We start from the raw sequence: 26012 nt of genomic DNA, 5'->3' as shown, positions 1-26012 counted from the left end.
GAAATATAGTTAATTTAATATTTTTTAATAAAAATAATAAGAAGAAAGAAATAAAATCAAGTGGATAATATAATTATTCACTTGACTTTATTTCTTTCTTCTTATTATTTTTATTAAAAAATAAATGAAAGATCGTCAAACTTGATATCTTAATTTATTCATTAGATTGACGGCGTTTAATTATTTAGTGACGAGAAAATTGGAAATGCTATATTATTGAAATCTCGTATGATTATTTATTTAAATTTCTCTAAAAATTCAATAAATATATGAAAAATAAAATCTAAAGAGAATAATCACATTACTTATCGAATTTATATCTAACGTTTTTTTTATTTTATTAACATAAATATTTTTAAGTTTATGGCCTTAGGTCCGTAAGTGTAAAAAAATTTTAAAAAGTTTGAAACTTTTAGATGTATAAAAATTTAGTCTTTATTTTCTTTCTCTCTAATGCATTTTCGTTGCGAACGCAGCTCATCAGAACTACAAGAAATTTATAAGATTATTATTAGAAAAAACCATTTTTTAAAATTGAATTAATATATGCTAAATTGTATAGATTTTCTTACCGCATAATGAAGCGATTAAAAATATTATTTAATACAAGGTATGAAGCCAAGAAAAAACTTTAGGCATCTCACATCATTAAGATGGAACACAATTAAGTGTTAAATAAAATAGGTGCACATTTTGGTGAAAAAAAACATCAAAAACACTAAAAAATTAGTAACGTATAAAGATATAAACATAAAAATAAATAAAATAAAAAACGTGCCAACCATTATTTTATAAACAAAAATTTATAAATTTGAAAAAATAGTTTACTTTGCAAATTATTAAGCGGATGTAAATTTTAAATAAAGAAAAAGAAATTAAAGTAAGACTTGGTTTAAAATGATTTTAATAAAATTCCTGATCTTATTATAGTAGACACCCTGAATTTTTTTCCAAACTTAATCTTTTAGTTACTTTAAAAAAAATTACTAAAATTTAATAAATAATTAATTAAAAATTTCAAAACATAATCGAACTAACTTGATTGTTTTTTTTAATATTTATTGATTTCTGTGATTATCTTGTAGACTGAATTAATTTTATAAAAGAGAGGAAAGTTTTATTGGTCGCGTTTAGAGTGAGTCTGTGACTCTTGGTTTGTAATATAGATATATACATATATGTATATATATATGTAGTTTGCGGACGCGCTCATTAAAATGAAAGGTTGACTCACCCTTTTCAGACCCGTCCGGCTCGTCGCTAGCACACTCGGGGGTACTTCTCTCCTCCTCACTGCTGCTGAAGCTTCTTTGTTGCTGAAGAGGACCTTGAACACCAGCTGATGGTGGACATGGTTGAGAGGGATGTGCACCTTGTGTCGAATGAACTAAATGTGTCGGATGAATCGGAGGTCGAGAACTCTGCTCCACCGGATGACCATAGGCCATTGCCACATCAGAATTTTGTTCCTTTAAAAAATTTAAAAAATTCATTAAAACAATCACATTAATATACTTAAATATACTGAAAAAAAAGTAATTTAGTGACATATTTTTAACGCGATTTTATCAAAATGAAATTTCTCTGATTTAGTTTCAGAGAGCATTGATTTTATGTAATTAACATCAAGTTAATTTTTAATAGTCATAAAATTAATAAATTCTGTTATAATTCTTAAAATAATTATTTATTCTAGTAATTTTTTTCTCATTTTATCACTGCATGTATTTATATAAGAAACGTTTAATTATTATATATGAAAAGTATGAATGTTTTTGAAAATGTACTGAAAGAACCATTTAATAATCTGTTTTACTTTCAGAGTATGGAAACCAACTTTACAAATAAAAAAAAAAAATAAATAATGAGAACACTTTTAAATGGTAACTGCATATTTACATACATTCTTAAATACATATGAGGCATTCTATCTCAAACCATTCCACCTTCAAAAGACGATCGCTAGCTGAGCGTGTTTTAATTTAATTTTTCTATATAAAAAAGAAATAATTTATATATAATGTTACACACTATTTCGAAAGAGTTTTCAGATATCAAGAGTTTAATATTTTAAAACAGAATTTCTTTATGAAATTGTGAGAAATTAAAAAAAATGTTAAGACCAATCGAAAGATTTTTAAATTCTCTATCGAAATACTGTATAACATTATACAAATCATTTACTTTTTTATATAGAAAAATTAACTTAAAAAACGCTCTGCTAGCGATCGTCTTTTGAAGGTGGAACGGTTTGAGATAAAATGCCTCATATATTGAAAGTATCGATATAATGAAAAAAAAATGAAATAAAAATTGAAAACACAAAAAATTAAATCGAATTAATAAATTAGAAATATTATGATTATTTTCAACTTCTAAAAAAAATTATATAATTTCAGAAATTTACTTGAAATTTAATATATTCGTTTGGTTTCTACAGTCTGACTAAAATCAGTTATTACTACTTAATTTACCAACTATATATTAAAGTTCGTTGCATTCTTTTGATTTTAAAACTCTCTAAATCTAAATTAATTAAAAATAGCTAATTATTAATAAAATTAGTAAAATAAAACTATAATTAACGGTAAAAAAGAAATGAATATAAATTCAAATAATTGACTATTATTTTAGAGGATATCATGAATATGCCATTACGCATAGAGATATAAATTTCTGAAAAAAATTAATTAACAACAAACAAAAATATTCAATTGAAATATAAGCCACTAACAATAAATTATATAATTACTGTACTTTTCTCGAAATGGAATGATTGTGTGTTAAAATTTTTCAAAATTAAAAAAAAAAAAAAAAAGACATTGTTTTATCTCTCCATACCATTTGATAGATATTTTGTTGCATCTGATATTCCCTCATGAGTCCGTCGAGTTCGCCATGATAGAGACTAGGATCGTCCTCAGGAAAAGCACCAGGATGCCTTGGTGTCTGTTGCGATTGAAAAGAACTGACTACGTGTGGAGTCGGTAAGCTTCTCGAATGAGGTGAAACTGCCATTTCCACCCCACTGTCACTCGTAGACATACGCCTCCCTGTTGCCTATAAAATATAAAACTATATGAATGCAAATATCAATGCTATTTTTATTCATTATATGGATATGTATATTCATTTTTATTATTTAATTTTATTCACTAAGAAGAAAAATAAATAAAAAGAAAAGAAAGAAAAAGAATTGAAAAGAATATGGATTTTTGTTTGAATTTAAAAAAAATTAATTTGTTTTTTTATTCTCATATTATACCGTTTCCTGTTGCGAATATTGTTTCCTGAGTACACTTGCACTCCGTTGAAGTAATGGCAGATTTTCTTTTTCCGCTGCACTGTGCGCTCTTTCCAATTTTGGTCTCTTATCCTGAATTTGTTCTTGATGCCCTGGGGAAACTCCACCCTGCATGTCCTCTTGCATTCTCCTCAACATTGCATTGTCCGCCGGACCAAGATTTGTCTTTGTCATCCATTGTCCGGTCTTCGACAACAGTTCCTGTTTTTTTCGACAGAGAATGCATACCCATATCACCTGAAAAAGTAAAGACAAAAAAAAACACTTAATAAAATTTTACGAAGAAAAAAACAAACTACTTAAAAGTAGCCATTTCTTAGCTTAAAACTATTTTAATATGATTTTTACTATATTTTTAAAACTATAAAAAAAATTTATACAGTCTTATATTGTATTTATGTGATTTTTTAAAACAAATTTCCATAGATTTTACATAAACTTTTCATAAAAATTTCCACGGAATTTCCATTTAAAAATATTATACACAATAATAATTGACAGAGTGTAAGTGACACAAAATTTTTAACTGGAAATTCCATGAAAATTTGATGGGAATTTTATAGACATTCCGTGCAAAATTGATATTTGTGTCCCAAATAAGGAATTTTCGATTTAATTTCCACAGGAAATTCCAGGGGTCACTTTTGCCAAATCTTTTTACATGGGATGGGAATTTTCATCAATTTTCCAAGGAAATTCAATTAAATTTTCATTGACTTTCCATTAATATTTCAAAAAAATTAAATTAAATTTTCATTTTCTCTCCTTTAAAAAAAATTCCATTCAATTTCTACGAAATTTTCGAATGGAATTTCTTTGGAAATTCCTGGAGTACTCTTCGCGGAAATTTTTTATCTGAGTACATTTTCATCAAAATTGAAAAACTTAGGGGCAAATTTTAATTAATAACAGTTATACATAATTTATTTGACGGACATTTTTTCAATAATAAAACGAGCTCATGCTTATAAATAATTTTTTCAATTAAATAGTAAAATGTAAATTTTTTTTTAATATTAATTTTGATAGTTTTTTTTTATGCATTTATGAAAAAGAAAACTTTTTGACAAAAAATGACTCTAGAAAGTAAAAAATGTTAATTTTCACCCAAAAAAGTCAAATTTATTTTTGATTTTTTTTCCAAAAATGCATTTTACCAATCAACATTGCGTAAAAAAAAACTAACAAAACTGATATTAAGAAAATTTTGTTTATTTCATTTTTTAAGAAAAAAAAAAATTATGTAAACGGTTCTCTAAAATTTTACTCCCTCCCCGACAGAAAATATTGGTCCAAATAGAAATTTTTTTTAATCATTCAATAAAACTACAAATTACCCAAGTTTGAGCACGATTGGAGAAAATGTTTTTTAATCACTTCACCTAAAATTCCTCATTTATATATATATATATATATATATATATATATATATATATATACTAGGGGGGCTTCGCCCCCCTGCGCGCTTCGCGCGCCAACCCCCTATTTTTTATTTTTTATTGGTTTTGTAGATGTTTGAGTTAATGTTTAAATAATTTCTGGAATTTAAAACTATTATTAATATTTTATTATTTAATTCTTCAAATGTTATTTACGATTTTTATTAACAATAATTTTTATTATTTTTAATTTTTAAAACAAAATTTATCTAATTTTTTAAATTTTCCAGCTAAAATTTGACCTACATTTAAGGTTATGTTCGTTTTTTGGTAATTTTCCTTCAAAGTTTGACCTACATTTTGAAGTTATGTTTGTTTCTTTGTCTTTTTGCACCAAATTTTAGCCTAAATTTTGAGGTTATGTTTGTTTCTTGGTCGTTTCCCGACAAAATAACTTAACCTTAAAATTTATATCAATTTCGGCGGAAAATCCACCTCTCCTTCAACGTAAGGAAGGAGGGGGGGCTTGCGTCTATATTCACAGTCTTGAAACGAACATAACCTTTAAATTCAGGTCATTTTTGGCGGGAGAGGGGGGACTTGCGGCTATATTTAGAGGCTTGAAACGAACATAACTTCAAAATTTAGGTGATTTTTGGTGGGAAATACGGAGAGAGGGTAAGGGAGGGGGGAGGACTTGCGGCCCTATTCAGAGTCTTGTAACGAACGTAACCTTAAAATTTATGTCATTTTTTGCGCGGAAGGGGGAGGAGAGGGGGGGACTTGCAGCTATATTCAGATGGGTCATTCCATATCAAATGTAACCAAATATTGTACTATCCATGTAAAAAACATGGGTTGGCTCACCCTTACCTAACCTTGTCAAAAACATGTGTTGGGTACACTTGACACGGAATGACCCATCCTTGTCAACATTTCTGAAACAGCGGCGGCGGCGAAATCTTTTTATAATATGGGTCATTCTACATGAAGTGTAACCAACCCATGTTTTTGATATGGTTAGTAGTTTTTGGCGGAGGAGGGGAAATGAGAGGAGGGAGGGGGGACTTGGGCTATATTTAGAGCCTCGAAACGAACATAACCTCAAAATTTAGGTCATTTCTGGCGGGGGAGGGGAAAGGAGGGGGGATATCCCCCCTCCTAGGTCAAAATTTGCTGAAACAGCGGCGGCGGCAGCGAAATCTTTTTATAATATAGTAATGATATATATATATATATATATATATATATATATATATATATATGTGTGTGTGTGTGTGTGATGCTCCACAAGAGAAGGGACCTATCTCTTAGGGCGCACTCACACCTTTTGGCTGCCTGCCTGCCTGCAGGAGTTGTCATGGCAACGTGTAGGAGTAACAGAGAGAGAAAATTCAAATTTGAATTTACTATCTCTGTTACTCCTTCACGTTGCCATGACAACTCCTGCCGGCAGGCAGGCAGCCAAAAGGTGTGAGTGCGCCCTTAGAAATAATATTAGGCTTAGTTTTCATGTACGTTGCACGGAAAACTAAGCCTAATGTTATTTCGGGGATTGGTCCCTTCTCTTGTGGAGCGTCACATATATGACCGTCCACGACAAAACAAGGCTTAGCTTCCAAAAAATCAATTTTGAGTTTTTGATGCTAATCGATAGATTTTAAGTTGCTCTTTCACATGCAAAAATCAGAAATTGTTTATGTCAATTACTTTTGACACTATAACGTTCTAAAGACGGGCATGTCAAGCGTGTTCCTTGTTTCTGCTTCTACTTCAATCGCTTGCCCTGCGAAATTTACTTTTGGGAGCTAAGCCTTGTTTTGTCGTGGACGGTCACATATATATATAAAAGATATTCCTAATCTTTTAGAATTTTAGCATTTCTTATTATATATGACTGTATAAAAGCGAAATGGATTAAAATTTGAAAAATAAAAGGGAAAAAAAATAAGGGGCAAAGGAATCAAAGTTACTTTTATATGTATATATCTTTCATTTAACTTTGGAAAAGCACTTTAGTCAATCTTATCGACAGACCAGTGCACAATGGTGCAAAATCTTCTTTAAGAAACTCTGAGATTCTAAAGCATCCTATTGCTTTGAACAGTGGTATTTATGCAAATCCACATGAATGTTAAATTAAATCGTGCTCACTCTAGTCAAAGTGACGTCAAGAAACTTGGAATTGGAGTCTACTTTTCCTTTAATTATTAAAAAGCTTGATTCCCTTGAGTTGTGAAGCTTGATAAATAATTTACTAATTCTCACTCTTGTATTCGCCATAACTTTATTATTTTCCAATGATTTACTGTTTTAGAAAATCGAAAAAAACCACCCTTAATCGGACAAATTCAAACTTATAGGAGATAAAAAAATTAAATAACCGATTTTTTTGTTAGTTAGTTAGTTAGTAATAGTTTTTGAGTTAGTGGAACAAAAATAAGGTAAGGTGTAAAGTTCTGTTTTTAAAAAAATCTGTTATTTAATTTTTTTATGTTAAATAATTCTGGTTAATTTCTGTTAAGATCAATTAGAATACAATATATGTGAACAAATAACCAACAAAATTTTTTAATCAGATTTTCTAATATTTCTAACCAGAAAATCGCTCACCGAATTTAATTTTTTTTTTAATTCTTTACTTGAAAATTTTTTAATTTAAATTATGTAAAAGTTGTTTTGTTTTAATTTGTTTCAAAAAAAAAAAAATATTTCATATTTTATTTGTTGGAGTAAAAAAATGTTACATTTTAAAAAAATTGTATATCGTATAAAATTCCAATGAATTGAAATACATTTTTTGCAAAACTTTGATTATTATGTTTTTTAATTAAACAAAATATGTTTGTTAAAAACAATATATAAAGTGGAATTTTCTTTTTACACAAAAGTGAGTATTTTTTTATTATTGTAAATATTTATTTATCAATATATACTTTCGTTAAAAACATGATATTTATATACATATAAAAAAAAAAAAAAATTCTCCACAGATATTTCAATTCCTCTATACAGTGTATATTATAGATGAACGAGATTTATATAATATTTGTAATATTTATACGATTATTAATCCGATTTGAGTGGATGAAAGTGTTTGTCAATATTATTTTAAACGATGTGAATCGATTTAAAATAAACGTCAAATATATATTAAAAAACATTTTTCTTTTTAATGAAAAAAAAAAAACAATTTATATATAGAATAAAATTACTAAAATACTGAATCTTATTTACTTTCTTTCTCCATGAGTTTTCTATTTTATTTGTGAAGAAAATCTTTCACTTATATTAAATTTGTATATTGCTCCTTGGGAAATTTTTTTTTCTTCGTACGTGAAATAATAAAAATTATTATAAATATAATATGCATATACTATATACATCGATATATTTCCGATCATCCCTTTTTCTCAGAGTGACCTAATTTCGAGACTCAGTTCCATAATTGAAATTAACTTAATGTGGATAGAGTGCCCTACTTTGTCCTTTCAGTCGTCGCAAAATCGATTCCCATCAGCTGTGAAAAATTATTATTTTTAGTCAGTCTACAATATCTTCACGAGAGCGTGATGTTTTAACATCTCAATGATTTTTCATTAAGAACACACATTGAAATTAACATTTATTATAAGATATGGAGTGAATTATATGCGCAATCATCAAATCGTGCATTACACATTCGTATGCATTCATTATTTAAGTTAAAATATCCAAAAAAAGGTTTACTAAAATTGAAAACAAGATTCTTGACATTTTTAAATATTTTAATTATTCTCTAATTTAGTATATACCACCTACTCTTAAATTATATTCTATAAGTATGTATTTAAATATTTAATTTTATTATTAGTTCATAAAATATTTAATTTAATATAATCAATTTAACAAAAAACAAATATTTACATAATAATATTCTTAAAATAAATAAATAAAATATATAATATTGAAACAGGAACAAAAAATATATATAAATAAAATGTCTCATTCTAGATAATTTTTTTTTTTAATTTCAATTTGATATATCTTTGTTGATTATTAAAACTTTAATGGATGAGAATTATTAATAACTTGATTGGTATGACGACAGAGAATATATTTCAGTTACCCTTCAATGCAAAAACGGAGATAAAAAAATTTTTATTCATCAATAAAATTAAATCAACTTTCGTACAAATATTATTGTTTTTAAATATCAAGAATTTTACTAAAACAAAATATCTAAACGTAGGTGAAGTTTACAACGTTTATGATCAACGATTTAGAAGAAAAAGTAGTGTACATAACATCACACTACTTTTATTATACGTATTGAATCACAAAATCATCATTTAAGTAATTATACAAATTATAATTTTTTGTTTGAAAAAAATTTATGCAACTTTTCTACATCAACAAATTTTTAATAGAATAAATTTTTTTATTATTTTTTGCTGAAAAAATATTTTTTATTGATAATCATTGATCATAAACGTTGTCAACGTTGAATTTGAATTATATATTATTGAACAGAATTTTTATTTAACTCAATTTTTATTCAATTAAATTAATTTTCACTAAAATAACTAGATTTGAATTCTCGACTAAAACATCAAAATGTACCCTGTAAAATAGGTGGGAAATTTGAATTGTATTAATGCAGAAGAAAAGCTGAAAAAATAAAGATACAGTGAAATGAAAATCAAATTATTTAAAAAATTCAGCTAAGTAGAAAGAACGGTGCTGAAAAATGGCCAAAATTTGCCCATGCGGGAATTATGAAAAACGAGTAGTTTTCCATAGTTTGAACCCTGCTGAATCCGAAAATGATAGTTAGAATCTTGCAAACCTGAGGGAAAGGGATGAAAAACTACCCCTAAATAAGCAAAAACTAATATCATTTTCGTAATCAGCGACCTCGAAAACCCCCGAGTAACAAGTTTCAGGCGATTCTCAAGATTTTTTAAAAAAGTCGTCCGCCATACTGGATCCGCCATTTTGAATTTTCAAAAACTAACATCATATTCGTAATCAGCGACCCCGAAAACCCCCGAGTTACAATTTTCAAGCGATTTTGGTTTATTTTTTAGATGTTACTTGACTGCATTTTAACTGTCGTGAATTATTGGAATTGCTTATATAGGGGTAGTTTTTCATCCCTTTCCCTCAGGTTTGCAAGATTCTAACTATCATTTTCGGATTCAGCAGGATTCAAACTATGGGAAACTACTCGTTTTTCATAATTCCCGCATGGGCAAATTTTGGCCATTTTTCAGCACCGTTCTTTCCTTAACTTTACTAAAAGAAAAGTTTAATTTTGTTTCATTAAATTTAGTTAAATAAAAGTTCTGATAACTGAAAAAAAACCTGGTTAGTCTAAACAGAATAACATATTAAATATACCCTTACTACTTTTTCTGATTAGAAATATTAGAAAATGTGGTTAAAAATTATGTTTAAATTTCTGGTCACTTTAACCAAAAATTCTTTTTAAAAAAACTAGAATTTTTTTAGTAAAATTTTTTTGGTTATTTATTCACATACATATTGTATTTTAGTTTAACTTACTAGAAATTAACCAGAATTATTTAACTAAAAGTGTCAAAATTGAAAAAAAATTTATTTAATTAAAATAATCGATTACTGCTCTCTAAATTTGAATTAGTAAAAAGTGAGCTACTAATTCACATTAGTAAGAATCGTAAGAATTTTTACTAATTTTTAGCGAAATATTACTATTTTAATAAAAAGTAACTAAAAATTAGTGAAAATTCTTACTAATTTAAATTAGTAGCTCACTTTTCACTATATAGTTCAGATTTAGAGAGAATATAACATGCAAATATATCAACAACTCCATTTTAATTTAAGGCTATATCTACTAGAACTCTTCACAACTGTCTCACAACTTTTCTTCACCAGTAGTGTGTGTCGTCATATATATAATATATAGTTGAGACGCTTGGAGCATTGCCTCTTAAAATCCTGGACACTATTTTTTTTCTCTATAGATTTAAAATTTTCAAAATAACAAACTCGACAAAATAAAAAAAAAAAGGTAAAATTTGCTTCGACCTTGCAAACAATTTTATCATTTTATGTATAAAAATAATTAAAAAACGTGTGTAGTCTGTTAACGTCTACCGGTCAAACTGAAAGCTCACAAGAAGAGTTCGTGGGGTACAGAAAGACGATGAAGACAAGGTAGAACTTGAAGAGCACTTTGAGTTGCCTAGGTAGCAATATGAAGAGGTAACCCCTTTCTACCCTCGCTCATCTGCCATCCGTTTGCAGGGCCGTATATATATATATATATATATACATATATATGTATGTATGTATGTATATACAATATGAGTGAGAATGATAAAGAAAAAAATACACGGAGGGAAAAAAGCGACCCCGGAATGTGTGCTTTAACGCGGAAGCACAAATTTCAAAGATATTGCTCTTACTGTAACCACTCTTTTACGTATTTTTCAAATTTTCGCACAAAACACTTTTGTTAGAGGATTGTTATTGTTATATCACTCTGCGCGACATATATATATATAAATATCACACGTCAAAGAAAATTGTCCACGAGACACTTTATAACTTAAAACAAAAATAAATGTATATAAAGACACATGAGAAAACAACATTTTTTTGGAATAACAATTTTAAAAAATATTTTCAAATCAAAAAGAAAAACTTCATCTGGAACAGCGAAAGGTTTCACTAGAATAATGAGAAATTTTATTAAAAGAATTAAAACTTTTTGCTATATTCTAGTAAAATCTTTCGCTACTCCAGGTAAATCTTTTTTTGAAACACACACTCTCTAAATTAGTAGATCTATATTCAATATCTGATAACTCGAAAAAAATGGATTTTTTCAATTTTTGATAAGAGAAGACAAGTTTCAGTTTTTCTTTTACTTTTCAATAATGTTAACAAAAAATTTTTTTTTTTTAATGTTTTATTAAAAAAAATAAAAATTTTTTATAAACAAATTAAGTTTTTTTAATTTGGATATGATTTTAAAAAATTATTGTGTATTGTGTTTTTTGTAGAACTCTGTGGGGGGTAAACAGAACTCTCATCAGAACTCTTGGAAGTTCAGTGAAATCGTTTTTTTTTAACTTTAAAGTTCTGTAGTTTTTTTAATTTTGAGTTTAGAAAAAAAATGTATTAAGTTTTTTTGTAGAAATCAGCGAGGGGCAAACAGAACTCTTAGCAGAACTGTTGGAACTCCAAAGGTGTCATACAGAACTACCATCAGAACTCTTGGAACTCAATTTACGTAAAATAATTTTTTCCTGAATTTTCAAAGTTCTGTAGTTTTTTTAATTTTGAGTTTAGAAAAAAAATTTATTAAGGTTTTTTGTAGAACTCAGTGGGGGGCAAACAGAACTCTTATCAGAACTCTAAGAATTCAAAAGGTGTTATACAGAACTCTTACCAGAACTATTGAAACTCAATTTTTAAATAAATAATTTTTTTCTGAATTTTAAATGTTCTGTAGTTTCTTCAATTTTGAGTTTAGAAAAAACTTTTATCAGGGTCTTTTGTAGTACTCAATGGGGGGCAAGCAGAACTCCCATTGGAACTTGTGTAGTTCGTGACTATAAAATTTTTCGAATTTAAAAATAAAATTTTAACTGTATATGGGCAGAACTATTTTTGAAAAGTATAGAGAAGTCTAGAACTATTCTTTATAGAAAGTCAGAACTCTAAAAAAAAATTAATTTTTTAAAAGTGGGGAGCTAAGTTCACATGCATCTTGTTATAGCAGTAGAATAAATATAAGTAGTATAAATATGAGTAGTAAAAGTCAGTTTCAGCCAGACATAACGATTTAAATTCTTTTATTTTTAGTATCAGTAGTAAATGTTAATTTCAGCCAGATAGAGTTATTTAAACTCTTACAATTTTAGTGTCAGTAGTAAAAGTCAGTTTTAGTCAAACGGAACTGTTAACATTTTTAGCTATTTTATTGTAAATGGTAAAAGCAAGTTTCAATAAGACAAAACTTAAAACTCTTATGATTTCAGTGTCAGTAAAAGTGTATTTTACTGATAAAAAACTGTTTGAACTCTTATAATTTTAATATTCAGTATACTATACTGTCATATATTTTTCTGTTGTAGGGCAGTATAATAATCTCTAAATAAAATTTATGGATTTTCATGCGCTTTATATATTATTAAAGTTAATAAGTAAATTGAAAATTAAACTCAATAATTCTGAATCAAATATATCGAATTTATTTTTTGTTTGACTTTTTTTAGAATATCAAAAAAATACAATTCTCTATACTAAATTTCGTCAGAGTAATCAAAATTGATTTGTCATGAAAATCTTTTTTTTCTAACCAAAAAAAAAAAAAAACTTAATAAGAATAATATTCTATTTTGAGGTGTACAATGATAATATAAATCATGTTTATGATTATTTTATGCTATAATGAAATGCGTAGTTCAGTAATAATGTATAGACTGGTCATTTACTGTTATTCCTGTCAAGTGATAAAAATAGTCTTGTAGACCATGTTTGAAATAGTTATTTTTGTACCCTAAATTGAGCAAAAGTTCTGTTAGTACAAGGTTGTTTATGTTGCTCGACTCCTCAATATATAAATTCGTGTACAAAGTCTCCTAAATATACCTTAATTCGACGGCTTAGAAGCGTGCGTCAATTAATTAAGTCTAATATATTCCTATTACTTTATCTCTCGTCACATACTTTCTTATATATAAACGAAATTCATATAACGTGCGACGACCTCGTTTTTACTAATCGATCCGGTCATTGAGTTTTAACTGATAACTTATCCTGATATTGATCTCGAGTCTTTTTACAGAAAGAACCTTCGAATTTCTGTTTCTCAAATTGTCCAAAAATATGGTATAATAATTCTCCATTATTAAATTATACTTTTAATTAAAAAGCACTTTTAAAGTTATAATTATCTAATTATTTTATCATCATAATAATAATTTAATAAATACATACAATTCATTTTTAGAATCTATTCGGCTATTGCCAGTAAATTTTTTAAAAAGAATTGACACTTTTTATGTTATCGCTGAAATGGCAAATTTCCTTTATTAAGAAATTATCTATTATTTTTAAATAACAGAAACAAACAAGTCTTTCAAATAAAGCAGCAAAATATACACCCACACCCAAAAAAAAGTAATCTTATACTTAGAGGAAAATTCCTCTTCTAATATCCTCTAAATATTTCCTCTTAAAACAAGATTATTCAATTGAAATGTAGAATATTTTTATTCTTCATTTTAATGGAAGAATGACAAAAGGATTCCTTTTGTATTTTCCTCTTTAATTAAGATTTTCCGTTTTAAATTTAGAAAATTTAAAAAAAGGAAACGGAAAAAAATAATGTAATCGTTTGATCCCTTTCCCTGGGTATGATAGTTGTGAAGTTGTTTTTTAACCTTTCAGTTTTAATATTTCTGGTAAAATGTCAACAAAAAGGACAAAAAAATGGATTTGCTTTATTAAAAATACAGAAAATATAGTTAAATTCAAATTAAATGAATATTTTTAACGCTATTTTTAGATTTAAAAAAATTTGGATATTTCTTGTGAAATTTTACTAGTCAGGTAAATAGAAATACTATAACCCCATTTTTGAATCTTTCGAATTTTTTAAATCTTTTTATTTACTTTTTTAAAAAAGTTTTAAAACGTTAAATAATTTCATATATGAAATTTTTTTCTGTCCTATAAAAAATGTTAACTTTTAAACATATCATCATGTTTTAAAATTATTTTTGCGCTGAAAATCTCGTTGATCATTACATCTGATTAATGAAAACTTATTTTTTGTATTTTAATTATCAATATAAAATGTTGATAATTAACCAAAAACATGACATTGTTAATGTTATATTAAAAAACAATTTTTATTATTATATTGAAATGAACTATTATAATTTTACTTAATTTTAATTAAAAAATGTATTTTCTGCAAAGATTTTATTATTTGATTGAAATTATAATTATTTTATTGATGGCTTTGACATTAAAAACAATTTTACGAGGTTTGGATGTCGACATTTAATTTAAGAGGAAAATCCTCTTAAATGAAGAATAATAATTTTGATACCAAAATTAAGAGGAAAATATGCATTTATTTTAGAGGAATCCTCTAGATTGAAAATTACTTTTTTTAGGGTGCAACAGCGCCAGACATGTAGTCGGATTAATCATGCGAACATCAGTAATTCGGCGATAGTCAAAATCCCTACAGTACAGTGTATGAGTGTACCGAAAAAATTAAGATGGCCGCAAGTGATTAATGTGTGATACAAATTCTTTTAAATCTAATTTCAATTCAATCAAAATTCATCGATATAAAAATTTTTTGTTAATGTGAAATCCACTTTATAAAACTTTGCTGAATAGAAATTCAATACTTTAAGATTTGACGCCACAGAAATTCTTATAAGTTAAATGTGAGGATTATTGATAGGTCCCACTAATTTTTTCAAATAATTCATTGTTTTATTTTAAAAAATTTAATTTTTTTCGTTTAAATCAATTATTTATTTCATCAAAATATTTTTAATAAAATAATGTATTAGCAATAAATAATAAATTATTTGTATTACTAAATAATTTACTTTACTTGAACCATTAAATTAAATTTGTTGTATTAAATAATTTTTATTTATGTTAAAAAAACAAATATTTCACTGAAAACATAACCTCAAATTTCAAAATCCGTAAATTATAATTTTGTAAACACAAGATATGATTTAACAATATTTAAATTTAGAATTTTGTTACTATATAATCATTTAATTATTATTTTCTGTATTTTACATCATTTTCTATATAAACTGCAGGTATTTTTTGTTTGCTTTCAGTCCAATCTTTATAATTATTCACCAGAATTATGTTTTTAGCTATACATTTTGAATACTGTAAACGAGGAATTTCAAAATCTTTATTATAAAGTGACATAAAGTATAAATTAGCAGTACACTTTCACCAATATAGAGATATTGACCAAAGATTTTCACATTTGCCAAAACAGCGATAATGCCAGTATTGCTCGTTCATTTTCGACGAAATATTTAGCTACTATGGCGAAAAAATTCTCAGATATAGTTGTACTTTTTTTTCGTGTAGTCATGGAGATATAAATTTTTCTTGTTTCAAAAATTTGGGGTCAAATTTTGGTGTTTTTTGAGGTTATTTCAAAATCCTGGCGTGATGGGATTAAACAGACTTTAGATTCGGTTTCAGCGACCCCGAAAACATAAAATAATCATGATCTGTTCAAAAGCTCAGAATACAAAGTTTTAAAACATAACCTATAATTTTTTGCTTCTTATAGGTCCATTTTTCAGAGCGTGTCACATATTTATTTCAATTTAAATATTTTTCGATTCGAAAAAAACTTCTTTTGATTAAAAAAAAGTGTTATTTTGAATTTATCAAAAAAAAATTTTTTCAATAAAGAAAACTTTTTTTTATATAGTTCAAACAAAAAGATCGACTTTTCAAATAATATATAAAAATCCTTTGTAAACATTAACACATATAAATAAGGAATAAAAAAATATATTCAAGGCCTGATGAAGATAGCTTTACAAAAGAAATATATTCTAGGTCTATGTATGAGTAACATTAGTACAAAAGGACATGGAAAAATTCAAATCTCAGAATACCTTCTTCTTCTTTTTTTCATAATTCTTTTAATTGATCAACACTTTTAATGTTCATTTCAACTTTCTGACAATAGAACGAAAATCGAATACAATCGACGAGAGAAATCTATTTATAGATTACATTTATTTTTATTTATTAACAATTAATAGTCTTTATATACCTATATGTCTATAAGTAGCCATGCCCTTTAATGACTTTTTAATTTGATGTCAAATGAATAAGGCTTTATTCTCTAATAGAGTGAAAATTCAATCGATTTCGAGAAAAAATTTAGAAAGATATTCTCAAAAAATCTACTTCAAATTAAATGTAATTTAATTAAAGTGAAGAAAGAAGGAAACAGTAATAATTGAAAATTGTCCTCAAAATAAATAACTAAATGTAAAGCAATGAATTCTAGTCAATTAGAGTACACTGTAAATAAAAGAAAATAATTTTGCATTCAAATAAATTTTGAATTTAGCTTGCGTATATAAGTCAACGAATCTCGATTTTTAAGCAGAGAAAGTAATAATAAACTGGGGTATGTTGGATGAAAGTATTAAGTTTCAATAACTCCAACTTTTCTGAAGAATTTCGTCATATACAATCTTACTCTCATGAAAATATGTATTTACTTAGCCAAATATGTAGAGTTGCGCGCAGTATTGCACTATGACACAAACTCCAAAATGTGAATGCAAAAAGCTGAAAATAGTAAGAAACGACATAAACGTTGATATATGCGAGTTGAAGTTTCAGGCAACTATATGCATCAGAGAATTCTTCAATCCAACACAAACACCCACCACTTTACTATATAACATATAGCAACAACACACAAGATTCAACCCAAGAAGCGTGCTTGCGCATAATATATAAACTCAAGGGGACAAGATTCAATGTTCTTAAAAAAGTTTTCAATCATCCATAAAACAAATATATATACAATATGCTTTATAATTTAATATACATATATGTCTCCTTGTATTCACATAAAGCGCATGCGGAGAAAAACTTTCAAGTTATGAATTATGTTCTAGGCTGTAATCTACTTTTAAAATATTTCACTACTTAAATTTATTGTGAATTGTCGTAAATAAACATCGAGAAATAAATTATTTCCTAATAGGGAAATATGTATTTATTTATATGAAGAACAATTATATTGTATTTAGTATTTAATATTAATACAAATATTACCCATAATTCATTATTATTATTTGTATATAGAATTTCTAATGTTTCAAATTGTATCTATTTCAAAGAATTGGGCTTAGTAGAAATTTTGCTTAATAAAACTTATGTTAAATTAAAAACTTATTCGATTAAGCAAAAGTTTTGCATTCGAGAATCTATACCATAAAAATTTCGATTTTAGTGAATAAAACTTATTCGCACAAATAAAAATTTTACAATGTGAAAATTATCAAGACTGACTTAATTTATATTATTCAGAGTGATCAAAATGTACCGGACCCCATAAAAAAAAAATTTTTTCTCAATCGACTTTTTTGGTTTTTAAACATAGAAAAAATCAATTTATAAAAAAAAAATTTTTGGGGTGTAATATATTTTGATCACCTTGTATAAGATTTACTTTTTATGAAGATCTTTTCCTTAAAAAAAAAAAAAAATTGATGATTATATGCTTCGAGATAAATTTGATGTCAGAGTATACTTTCTCAAAAAATCACTGTAAAATGCAAATGACCTTAGTCCAATTTTTCTATAAACACGCGACAGAGTGTATTATGTGAGATTTTTCTTTAAAAGAAATTGCTACTTAAGCGCCACACAAGGGTTTGCTGCAGCTATTTTTACATCTCGGATTTTGGGTCGACCTCCACATCAAAACGCTTTTCTCTTTTATTTTACATTAACATTTTTTTTTACAACACCTATTTTATATATTGTAAACCGAATATATAATGAAATAAAGAGTCAACAATTTTTGACATTTATCAATAGTGGTATTTCTAAAAAAAATCTTAGTTTTATAAATTAAAACAGTTTTAATTATGTAAAAAAAACTACTAAAAATTAAATATTTAAAACATAAATAGCAAGGTGACCACTGAAATTTAACAAAAATTCATTAATATTTCCCAACTGTCAAAACATAAAAAAAAAATTTCTGTTTAATGTTCAATTTAGCTATATATTCATATTATTATCAATTTATTGCCTTTATTGATTAAATTTTTATTGCTTTCATCTATTTTTTATCTTTATTTATATATGAATTTTATTTTAAAATATACCAATATTTGTAAGAAAAAATAGAAACTATCGCTTGTAAAGCATTTTAAAACCAAATTTATTTTATTAAAATTTAAATGTGAAATGTAGTTAATACTTTTAAAAATAATTTTTATGAACCTTTTTGAAAAAAACAATAAATTAATATAATATTTTTAAATATTTTAGTAGAAAAACAATAGCATGTGTTTATTATTTTTAAATAATATATCTCTAACCTTATATTCACAATAAGATGTACCGGAACATTCCCAAAATTAAGTTTAAATTAAGAAACAAAATAAGCTATCGCAATTTTAGGAATTTCAAATATTATTACCGGAACAAAAGATTTACTAAAATTGACAAAAGAAAAAACTGTAACAATGTAAAATTGTTTCGTTCGCGAATTAAAAAATTCGAGCACTCCCGAAACTATTTGAAAAAATGATAAAAAAAATATAATTTTACTTTTAAAATTACAAAATTTACACTCACGTTGACCACGTTTAAACACGAATTGCAACTGATTTAATTAATAAATCTTTGGTCAATTCATATTGTTATGACCTCCAACTTAAGAATATTCTTTGTACTACATATATACTTAGAAAATATAATTTTAAATTTAAATATATTTATTATTAATATAATATACAATATTACACCGTTCGACACGATTTTTCACCCACGAAAAAATCAATGATTTTCAGAAACTAGGACCAAAAAAAAGATACCCGTGTCTGGCCGTTTTGCTAGATCAGGTCATTTTTTGCTTTTAGGGGTAAAAACAACCATTAAATGAAAGGTGATAGGAAATCTTGTACAAATTAATAATTTTTTATGAAACCTGGTATCTCGGGGTTTTCCAGGTCGCTGATTACGAATCTGATGTCAGATTTTCAAAATTCAAAATGGCGGATCCAATATGGCGGTCGAAATTTGTAAAAATTCACCAATTCATTTGAAAGTTGTTACTTAGGGGTTTTTGGGGTTGCTGATTACGAATATGATGTCAGATTTTCAAAATTCAAAATGGCGGATTCTATATGGCGGTCGAAATTTATAAAGGTTCATCGAATTTACTTGAAACTTATTACTTTAAGGTTTTTGGGGTCGCTGATAACGAATATGATGTCAGATTTTGAAAATTCAAAATGGCGGATCCAATATGGCGGTCGAAATTTATAAATATTAATTCTTTTTTATAAAACTTCGTATCTAGGGGTTTTTGGGGCCGCTGAGTACGAATCTGAAGTCAGATTTTTAAAATTCAAAATAGATCTAATTTGGAAGATTAGAAAACAATATATAAAAAAAAAAATTTCCACATTTGTGTTTTTTGTATATTGGACACTTTTTTAATGACAAAACAGGCTTTGTAGTAAGTAAGAATATTTTTATTAGATAACAGTAATAAGGTCAAGTAAAAAAAATTTAAAGATGTTAAGTGATTGTTTAAAACTGCTGTGCAAAGTAAAAAAGTCTACAATTGTAATTTGCTTTATGTACTATTTTCCGTAACTATGCAACTGAAAACGAACATATAAATAACTGTCTAATCTTCCACATTATTAGATCTATTTTGAATTTAAAAAATCTGACTTCAGATTCGTACTCAGCAACCCCAAAAACCCCTAGATACGAAGTTTTATAAAAAATAATTAATATTTATAAATTTCGACCGCCATATTGGATCCGCCATTTTGAATTTTGAAAATCTGACGTCAGATTCGTAATCAGCGACCCGGAAAACCCCGAAATACCATGTTTCATAAAAAATTATTAATTGGTACAAGATTTCCTATCACCTTTCATTTAAGGGCTGTTTTTACCCCTAAAATCAGAAAATGACCTGATCTAGCAAAACGGCCAGACACAGGTATCTTTTTTTTGGTCCTAGTTTCTGAAAATCATTGATTTTTTCATATGTGAAAAAAAAAGTTGAATTTTGTCGGACGGTGTTATATTTAATCTCAAAATGGTCAACTTTTAGAGACTGTATCTCGGAAACTTTTAGAGCTATTGCATTGTTCTTTTTTGCAAATTGTCAAGAATTTTGTCAGCTTTAACTTTCCTGTTGGACATTTTTTTTTCAAAAAATCATTTGTTTCAAAGCTAGGTGGAAAAAACTGAAAAATACTGGATTTTTGCTAAAATCACGAAAAAAATGGGTTTTTTGAAAAAGCTATATCTCTGAAAATTTTTGAACTGCAGGGTTGATTGTTTTTCAAATTACTCAGAATTTTATACACTTTCTTTTCTCTCTGAACTATTTTTACGCTAAAATGAGACTTCCAATTCTATAACTAGCCCGACGCTCGGACGGACGCTCTATTGGTAGTCAGGTAGCAGCGAGAGAGCCATTGACGCTCGCTTCTACCCGACTACCAATAGAGCGTCCGTCCGAGTGTCGGGCAAGTTATAGAATTGGGGGGCTCATATGTATCGGGAAGCAGCGATTTGCAAAAAACTGATTTTTGCACCTATTTTACAAAAAAAAAGTTAGGTTCCCTAAGGAGTTCGAAGTATACCATTTAGGTATTTATTTTGACCCCAAAATGAAGGGTTTAACCAAAAAAAACTGAGGTCCTGAGTTAAAACATCTAAAAATGATAACTTGGACTGAACTATAGCGGATATTATTAATAATAATATTTTAATTTTTTTAAAATTAATTAAATTAAATTATAATAATAATAATCATTAAAATAAGAATAAGAATCCTTTAAAGGAAGATTTTTCTTTTATACAGTGAACGATAAAAAATAACTTTTTTTTAAGGATTCAAAATCCAAACAAGTGTTTCTAAGATAATAATTGACAGTCTTTAGAATAAAGTTAGCGGCCTTGAAATTGTCGAGACGTTAAGGAATGTTTAAACGCACTGCAAAAAGAAGTATCTTATTTTAAGATATTTTGGTACCGTTTTTAAAAAATTAAGATGTTTAAGGTGTCTTGATGTCTTGAAAACGCTACCAAAACATCTTAAAATAAGATAATTCTTTTTGCAGTGCTATATTTAATGATATTTTTGATTCTGTTGACGGTACATTGTTTGTATAAAGAAATGTACTGCAATATTTCGGCGAACACGATGTGCGATTTTCGAGTTAAAAGTTAATGTGTGTGTGTGTGTGTTTGTATATATATATAAAAGTTTTGACCGGCATTCTATGTATTTTAACCCTCCTTTTGCCACACGACTTCGGCCAAACATAGATCAATATGTTGCGTCACGTCCGCCAGGCTACCAACTCACCCCAACCCCCGTCTGTCCACCCCACCAATGCTGCTTTTCGAAACTCTCTGATGACGTCACACAGGGACGCGCCCATTCATAGGCTCCCACGCACAGTGCTTCCAATAATAAAACCACGTAACCAGTAGAGAAACATGTACGACTTCGTATCAATGCATCATCATCAGAGAGACTTCCAAACAAATAGAATCTTCAGGCAAAAAAAATGCGTCTTTCACATTTAAATAATGCAAACAAACGTCACAAAGAATAATAAGAGAGTAAAAATAATATAATGAAATATTGTAAAAAGAAATTTTATACAAAAAACGAAAGGAATTTAAAATTCAGCACTATACTAATCACCATTTAAAATCGTAATTACGTAAATTCAGCAAAGTATGTCTTAAAAAATTTTGTATCTTAAAATAAGACTTCCTTCCCGTGTAGAAAAATCTTCCGGGACTGGCATGATTCTAGACAGACCGCCTAGTTTCCAGACTAGCAGCTGCCCAGAAACTCTGGCCAGCGGCTGGCCAAAAGTGTAACATTAGAAGCGGTGAGACGCTAGTCAGAGTTTCTGGGCAGCTGCTAGTCTGGAAACTAGGCGCTGGTCAGATGACAAGCATTTCTATTCAATTTAATTGATTTAATTTATAAAGAACAATTCGTGATATTTCTGAACTTGAAAAAAAAAATTGCGCATATAATAAAAAATAATATTATCCACAATTCTTATTAACTCAGTACACTTGCATGTCTAACATTAAATTTCAAGAAATAAATTAAAATTTACAACCCACGGGGATCGAACTCACGACCCTATAACTAACCTAAAACCTAATCTAACGCTTTAACGACTGCGCGGCTGAATCAACTCGAAAAATTTTATTCAAATATTGTCTTGAATTGTAAAAATCGAAATTTATACACGGAGAGAAATAGATGGTACGGGGTACTATCTAGATAGTATCAGGTATAATATTTGATCTTACATATACGGACAGGAATCTTGATTGTACGGGATACTATACATATTGTACGGAGTACCATCTTGATTGTAAAGTGGGTAACATAACCTCACTTTTTTATCATCTAGATGGTACCGAGTAGCATATAGATTGTACCGGATACCATCTACTTTTTACCATCTTAAGATCATAATTTCTTACCATCTATTTCTCTCCGTGTATTAATAATTTTACTTAATTTAACAATTTAATAATAGTTATACTATTTTAACTATAAAAAAGTTAGAAGGATTATTTTTTTAATATTATTATTTTTAATAATTTTGCAATTGAATTATGTGTTTAATATATAAAATTTTCTTTTTTAAAATAGTAAATAAAATGTAAGCTTAAATTAAATGAAAAAAATTGAAAAATCCGATTAATCCCAATTATGTTGTCATATCATCAAATAAAAAATTTTAGTTATCTAGACCTTCTGGCTAGAATCAGACCTGTGTCTGGCTAGTCCTTCCAGACCAGAATCGCTAGACGTAGTCTCGAAATTTCAAATTAAAAAATTTTAATTATCTATTATTTCTGGCCAGCACCAGAGCTGGATCTGACTAGACCTTCCAGACCAGTATCGCTAGACGCAGTCTAGAAATCAAACGCCAGTAGAATAAAATGTTAACTCAAAGTTATGCTATATGATTAAATTATTTTCTTTTTAAAACTTAATGAATGAAAAATGCACACAACTAATGATAATATATATTTACGTTAAAAATTAATATTTATTATTGGGATTGGATAAACTTTAATACGTCATATGGTGTTTACCTACTTCTGACAACCATTTTCCTCTCTCGTCTTTCTTTAATTAAATCGATAGAAAGAGAAATAAAAACCAAAATCTCTGACGAAGTATAGGTAAAAGTCACTATACCGCCAATCCCAATATTATGAATTTTCTTCAAATTTATTTGAAGCTTCGGGAAAATATTTCAAAAAAGTTGTAATATAATAAAAAAAAAAAAGTCGATTTTTGGAAAATGATGACTGGATATGTTCCCTTTAGTTACCATTGTATGTTACATTCTCTTTGACTCTTAATGAATCAAAGAATTGAAGGGTACTACATTTTAACACACATTTACGCATTCAAATTCAATGATAAAATTTTTTACAACTTTTTTTTCTTTTCTACAAAGCAATATCAATTAAATTTTAAATAAGCGTTCAATTAAATGATTTCTGAACATTCAAATTAAAAAACATAAATCTACACTAATTCCTTTGTCACTTAAATTCAATAGAATGAAATTTTCAAAAACCCTTACATTTTCGTAACGTCAAAACGGGGCCAAGCCAGATCTTCCAGACTAGCGATGCTAGACGCTTTCTAGCTTGCCTCTAGACGTTACAGACGATTTTTCTACACGGGTTTCTGGCATAAAAAAAGACTTTATTCTTACTGTATTTAAGTTATTACAACTCTTTATTAAAGTAAAAAAAAAAATTTATACGAATCTTTTATCCTATTGATGAAAATTTTAGTATTATTTTTTTTTATTGACACAAATTTTTTTTGTGAAAATTGTTAGATTGTATAACCGGTGATAATGTTATTTTGTACAACTGAAAATTAAAAGTTTATTTGCTTTTAGAAATAAAAATATAATAATAGTACAAAATAACATTATTATATAATATAACAATTTTCAGAAAAAAATTTGTATCAATATGATACCGACCCTAAACTATAAAATATTTAACAAAACTTTAACAATCAAATTGAATGGAGTTTTTGTCCCGTTTCAAAAATCAGATATTTTTGAAAAATGAAACTTTTGTTTGGAAATTTTTAGTCTTTAATTGAAAAATTTTCATCTCTATGACGAACACAAAGTATTCAGAAAATGATAACCAGAACAATATACGAGTCAAAATAGATGAAAAGAATACTACAATATTTTGAAACGCGTATTGAAACTAATATTACACAAAAAAAAGGTACTGTTTTATGATAACATGAACTATAAAAATTTTTCATTGAACCAAATATCGATTAACTTTTATTGCCTCGAATCTAATTTCAATGTTTTGTTGTATATGTGAAATTATGAAACGACTATGAAGTTGAAGTTGCTTTTTATGAAAGATAATATGAGATACGAAACTATCGGTTTAAAAAATGTAATGCTTTAACTGTATTTATTTAAGAAGAATTAATTCTTTGATTAGTTGCGCAGTGAAAGAAGAAATTTTTTTTTAAATAATAAAAACTTTTTTTCCAATGTCTTTAATTAAAACAACTACACGGAAAAAAATTTTCTGTAGAATTTACAGAAACTCCTGCGCCATCTACTGATATTTCTCCAAATAGAGAAATATGTTGAATCATTGGCATTTAAATCTGTTAATTCTACAAGTTTGAGCTACAGTTCTTAAAAACTGTTGAGTGACCAAATTATGTATACTATATGGGGATAATATATATTTGGTAGAGTATTTCTTATAGGTTATATTCTCCTCCGAATACATTAAATTCGCGGAACATTATTGTATAAATTAGTATAACTTCTATGTAAATAAATTCATCCTTCAATAATTTTCTAACAAAAAAAATGAGGAGCAAGTTTTCAAAACTTATGATAAATCCACTTTTTCTTATGTCGAGAAATTGAAACAAACGACTTTTCTCACTTAATCACTACAGTTAATTTTAAAATAAAAAATTTGTAATAATTTATTTCTATAATAATGTTTATATACTTAAGACGTTTCCTTCTTAATTAAATTTTCTTGCCGACACTATGATAATAATAAAAACACTAAATTCGCCTTAACCTCTCGCACTCAATCGTACTCAGCCTAAGTCGAATCACTGCATTGTTTTCGTGCATGCGTTAAATCCTTACAGAAAATATCTGTAGAATTAACAGATTTAGGAACATGTAAAATCTCTAAATCGACGTTAAAGAATTACCAGAAAATTTTTTTCCGTGTATGTATCATCTTTTTGAGCAATCTTATGAACTTTACTTATTTTCAATCAGAATCAGTTATAATGTAACCAGAATTCTGGTTCGCTTAACTAGAAGAATGTAATGTTAAATACCAGGCGCGGATCCACGGTGGGGCGAAAGGGGCGATCGCCCCCCCAAAGCTTCTTGAAAATTATAAAAGTTTAACACATTATCTAAACTAATTTTCTCTTTTTTTATACCCATACTTCTATAAGGTTT

The 26012-nt window shown here is 27.3% G+C and overlaps 1 protein-coding gene and 1 long non-coding RNA gene across 12 annotated transcripts in view; one reads left to right on the top strand and one right to left on the bottom strand.

Moving 5' to 3' along the window:
* LOC127278663 (uncharacterized) overlaps positions 1-1370 on the top strand; it is a 47481-nt gene extending 46111 nt beyond the window's left edge. The window contains exon 4 of the long non-coding RNA XR_007842529.1: positions 1244-1370. This is a non-coding gene — a long non-coding RNA (uncharacterized LOC127278663). The remainder of the gene's footprint in view (positions 1-1243) is intronic.
* Positions 1-26012, bottom strand: part of LOC127278648 (regulating synaptic membrane exocytosis protein 2) — a 133437-nt gene that overhangs the window by 72605 nt on the left and 34820 nt on the right. For all 11 annotated transcript variants that reach the window (XR_007842524.1, XR_007842527.1, XR_007842522.1 and 8 more), the window contains 3 exons: positions 3266-3541; positions 2842-3060; positions 1235-1469 (listed from right to left, as the gene is read on the bottom strand). Coding sequence is in view for 1 of the 11 variants with exons in the window: in XM_051300448.1 (XP_051156405.1) it covers positions 1235-1469; positions 2842-3060; positions 3266-3541 (730 nt within the window). In the remaining 10 variants the exon portion in view is untranslated. The remainder of the gene's footprint in view (positions 1-1234; positions 1470-2841; positions 3061-3265; positions 3542-26012) is intronic.

This window comes from Leptopilina boulardi, unplaced genomic scaffold (genome assembly GCF_019393585.1).
Source record: "Leptopilina boulardi isolate dan_hultmark-lab unplaced genomic scaffold, ZJU_Lbou_2.1 LbouV2_210, whole genome shotgun sequence".
NCBI lineage: Eukaryota > Metazoa > Arthropoda > Insecta > Hymenoptera > Figitidae > Leptopilina > Leptopilina boulardi.
The sequence above is the reverse complement of the archived record's forward strand: the minus strand, read 5'-3'. Positions and strand labels throughout refer to the sequence as shown.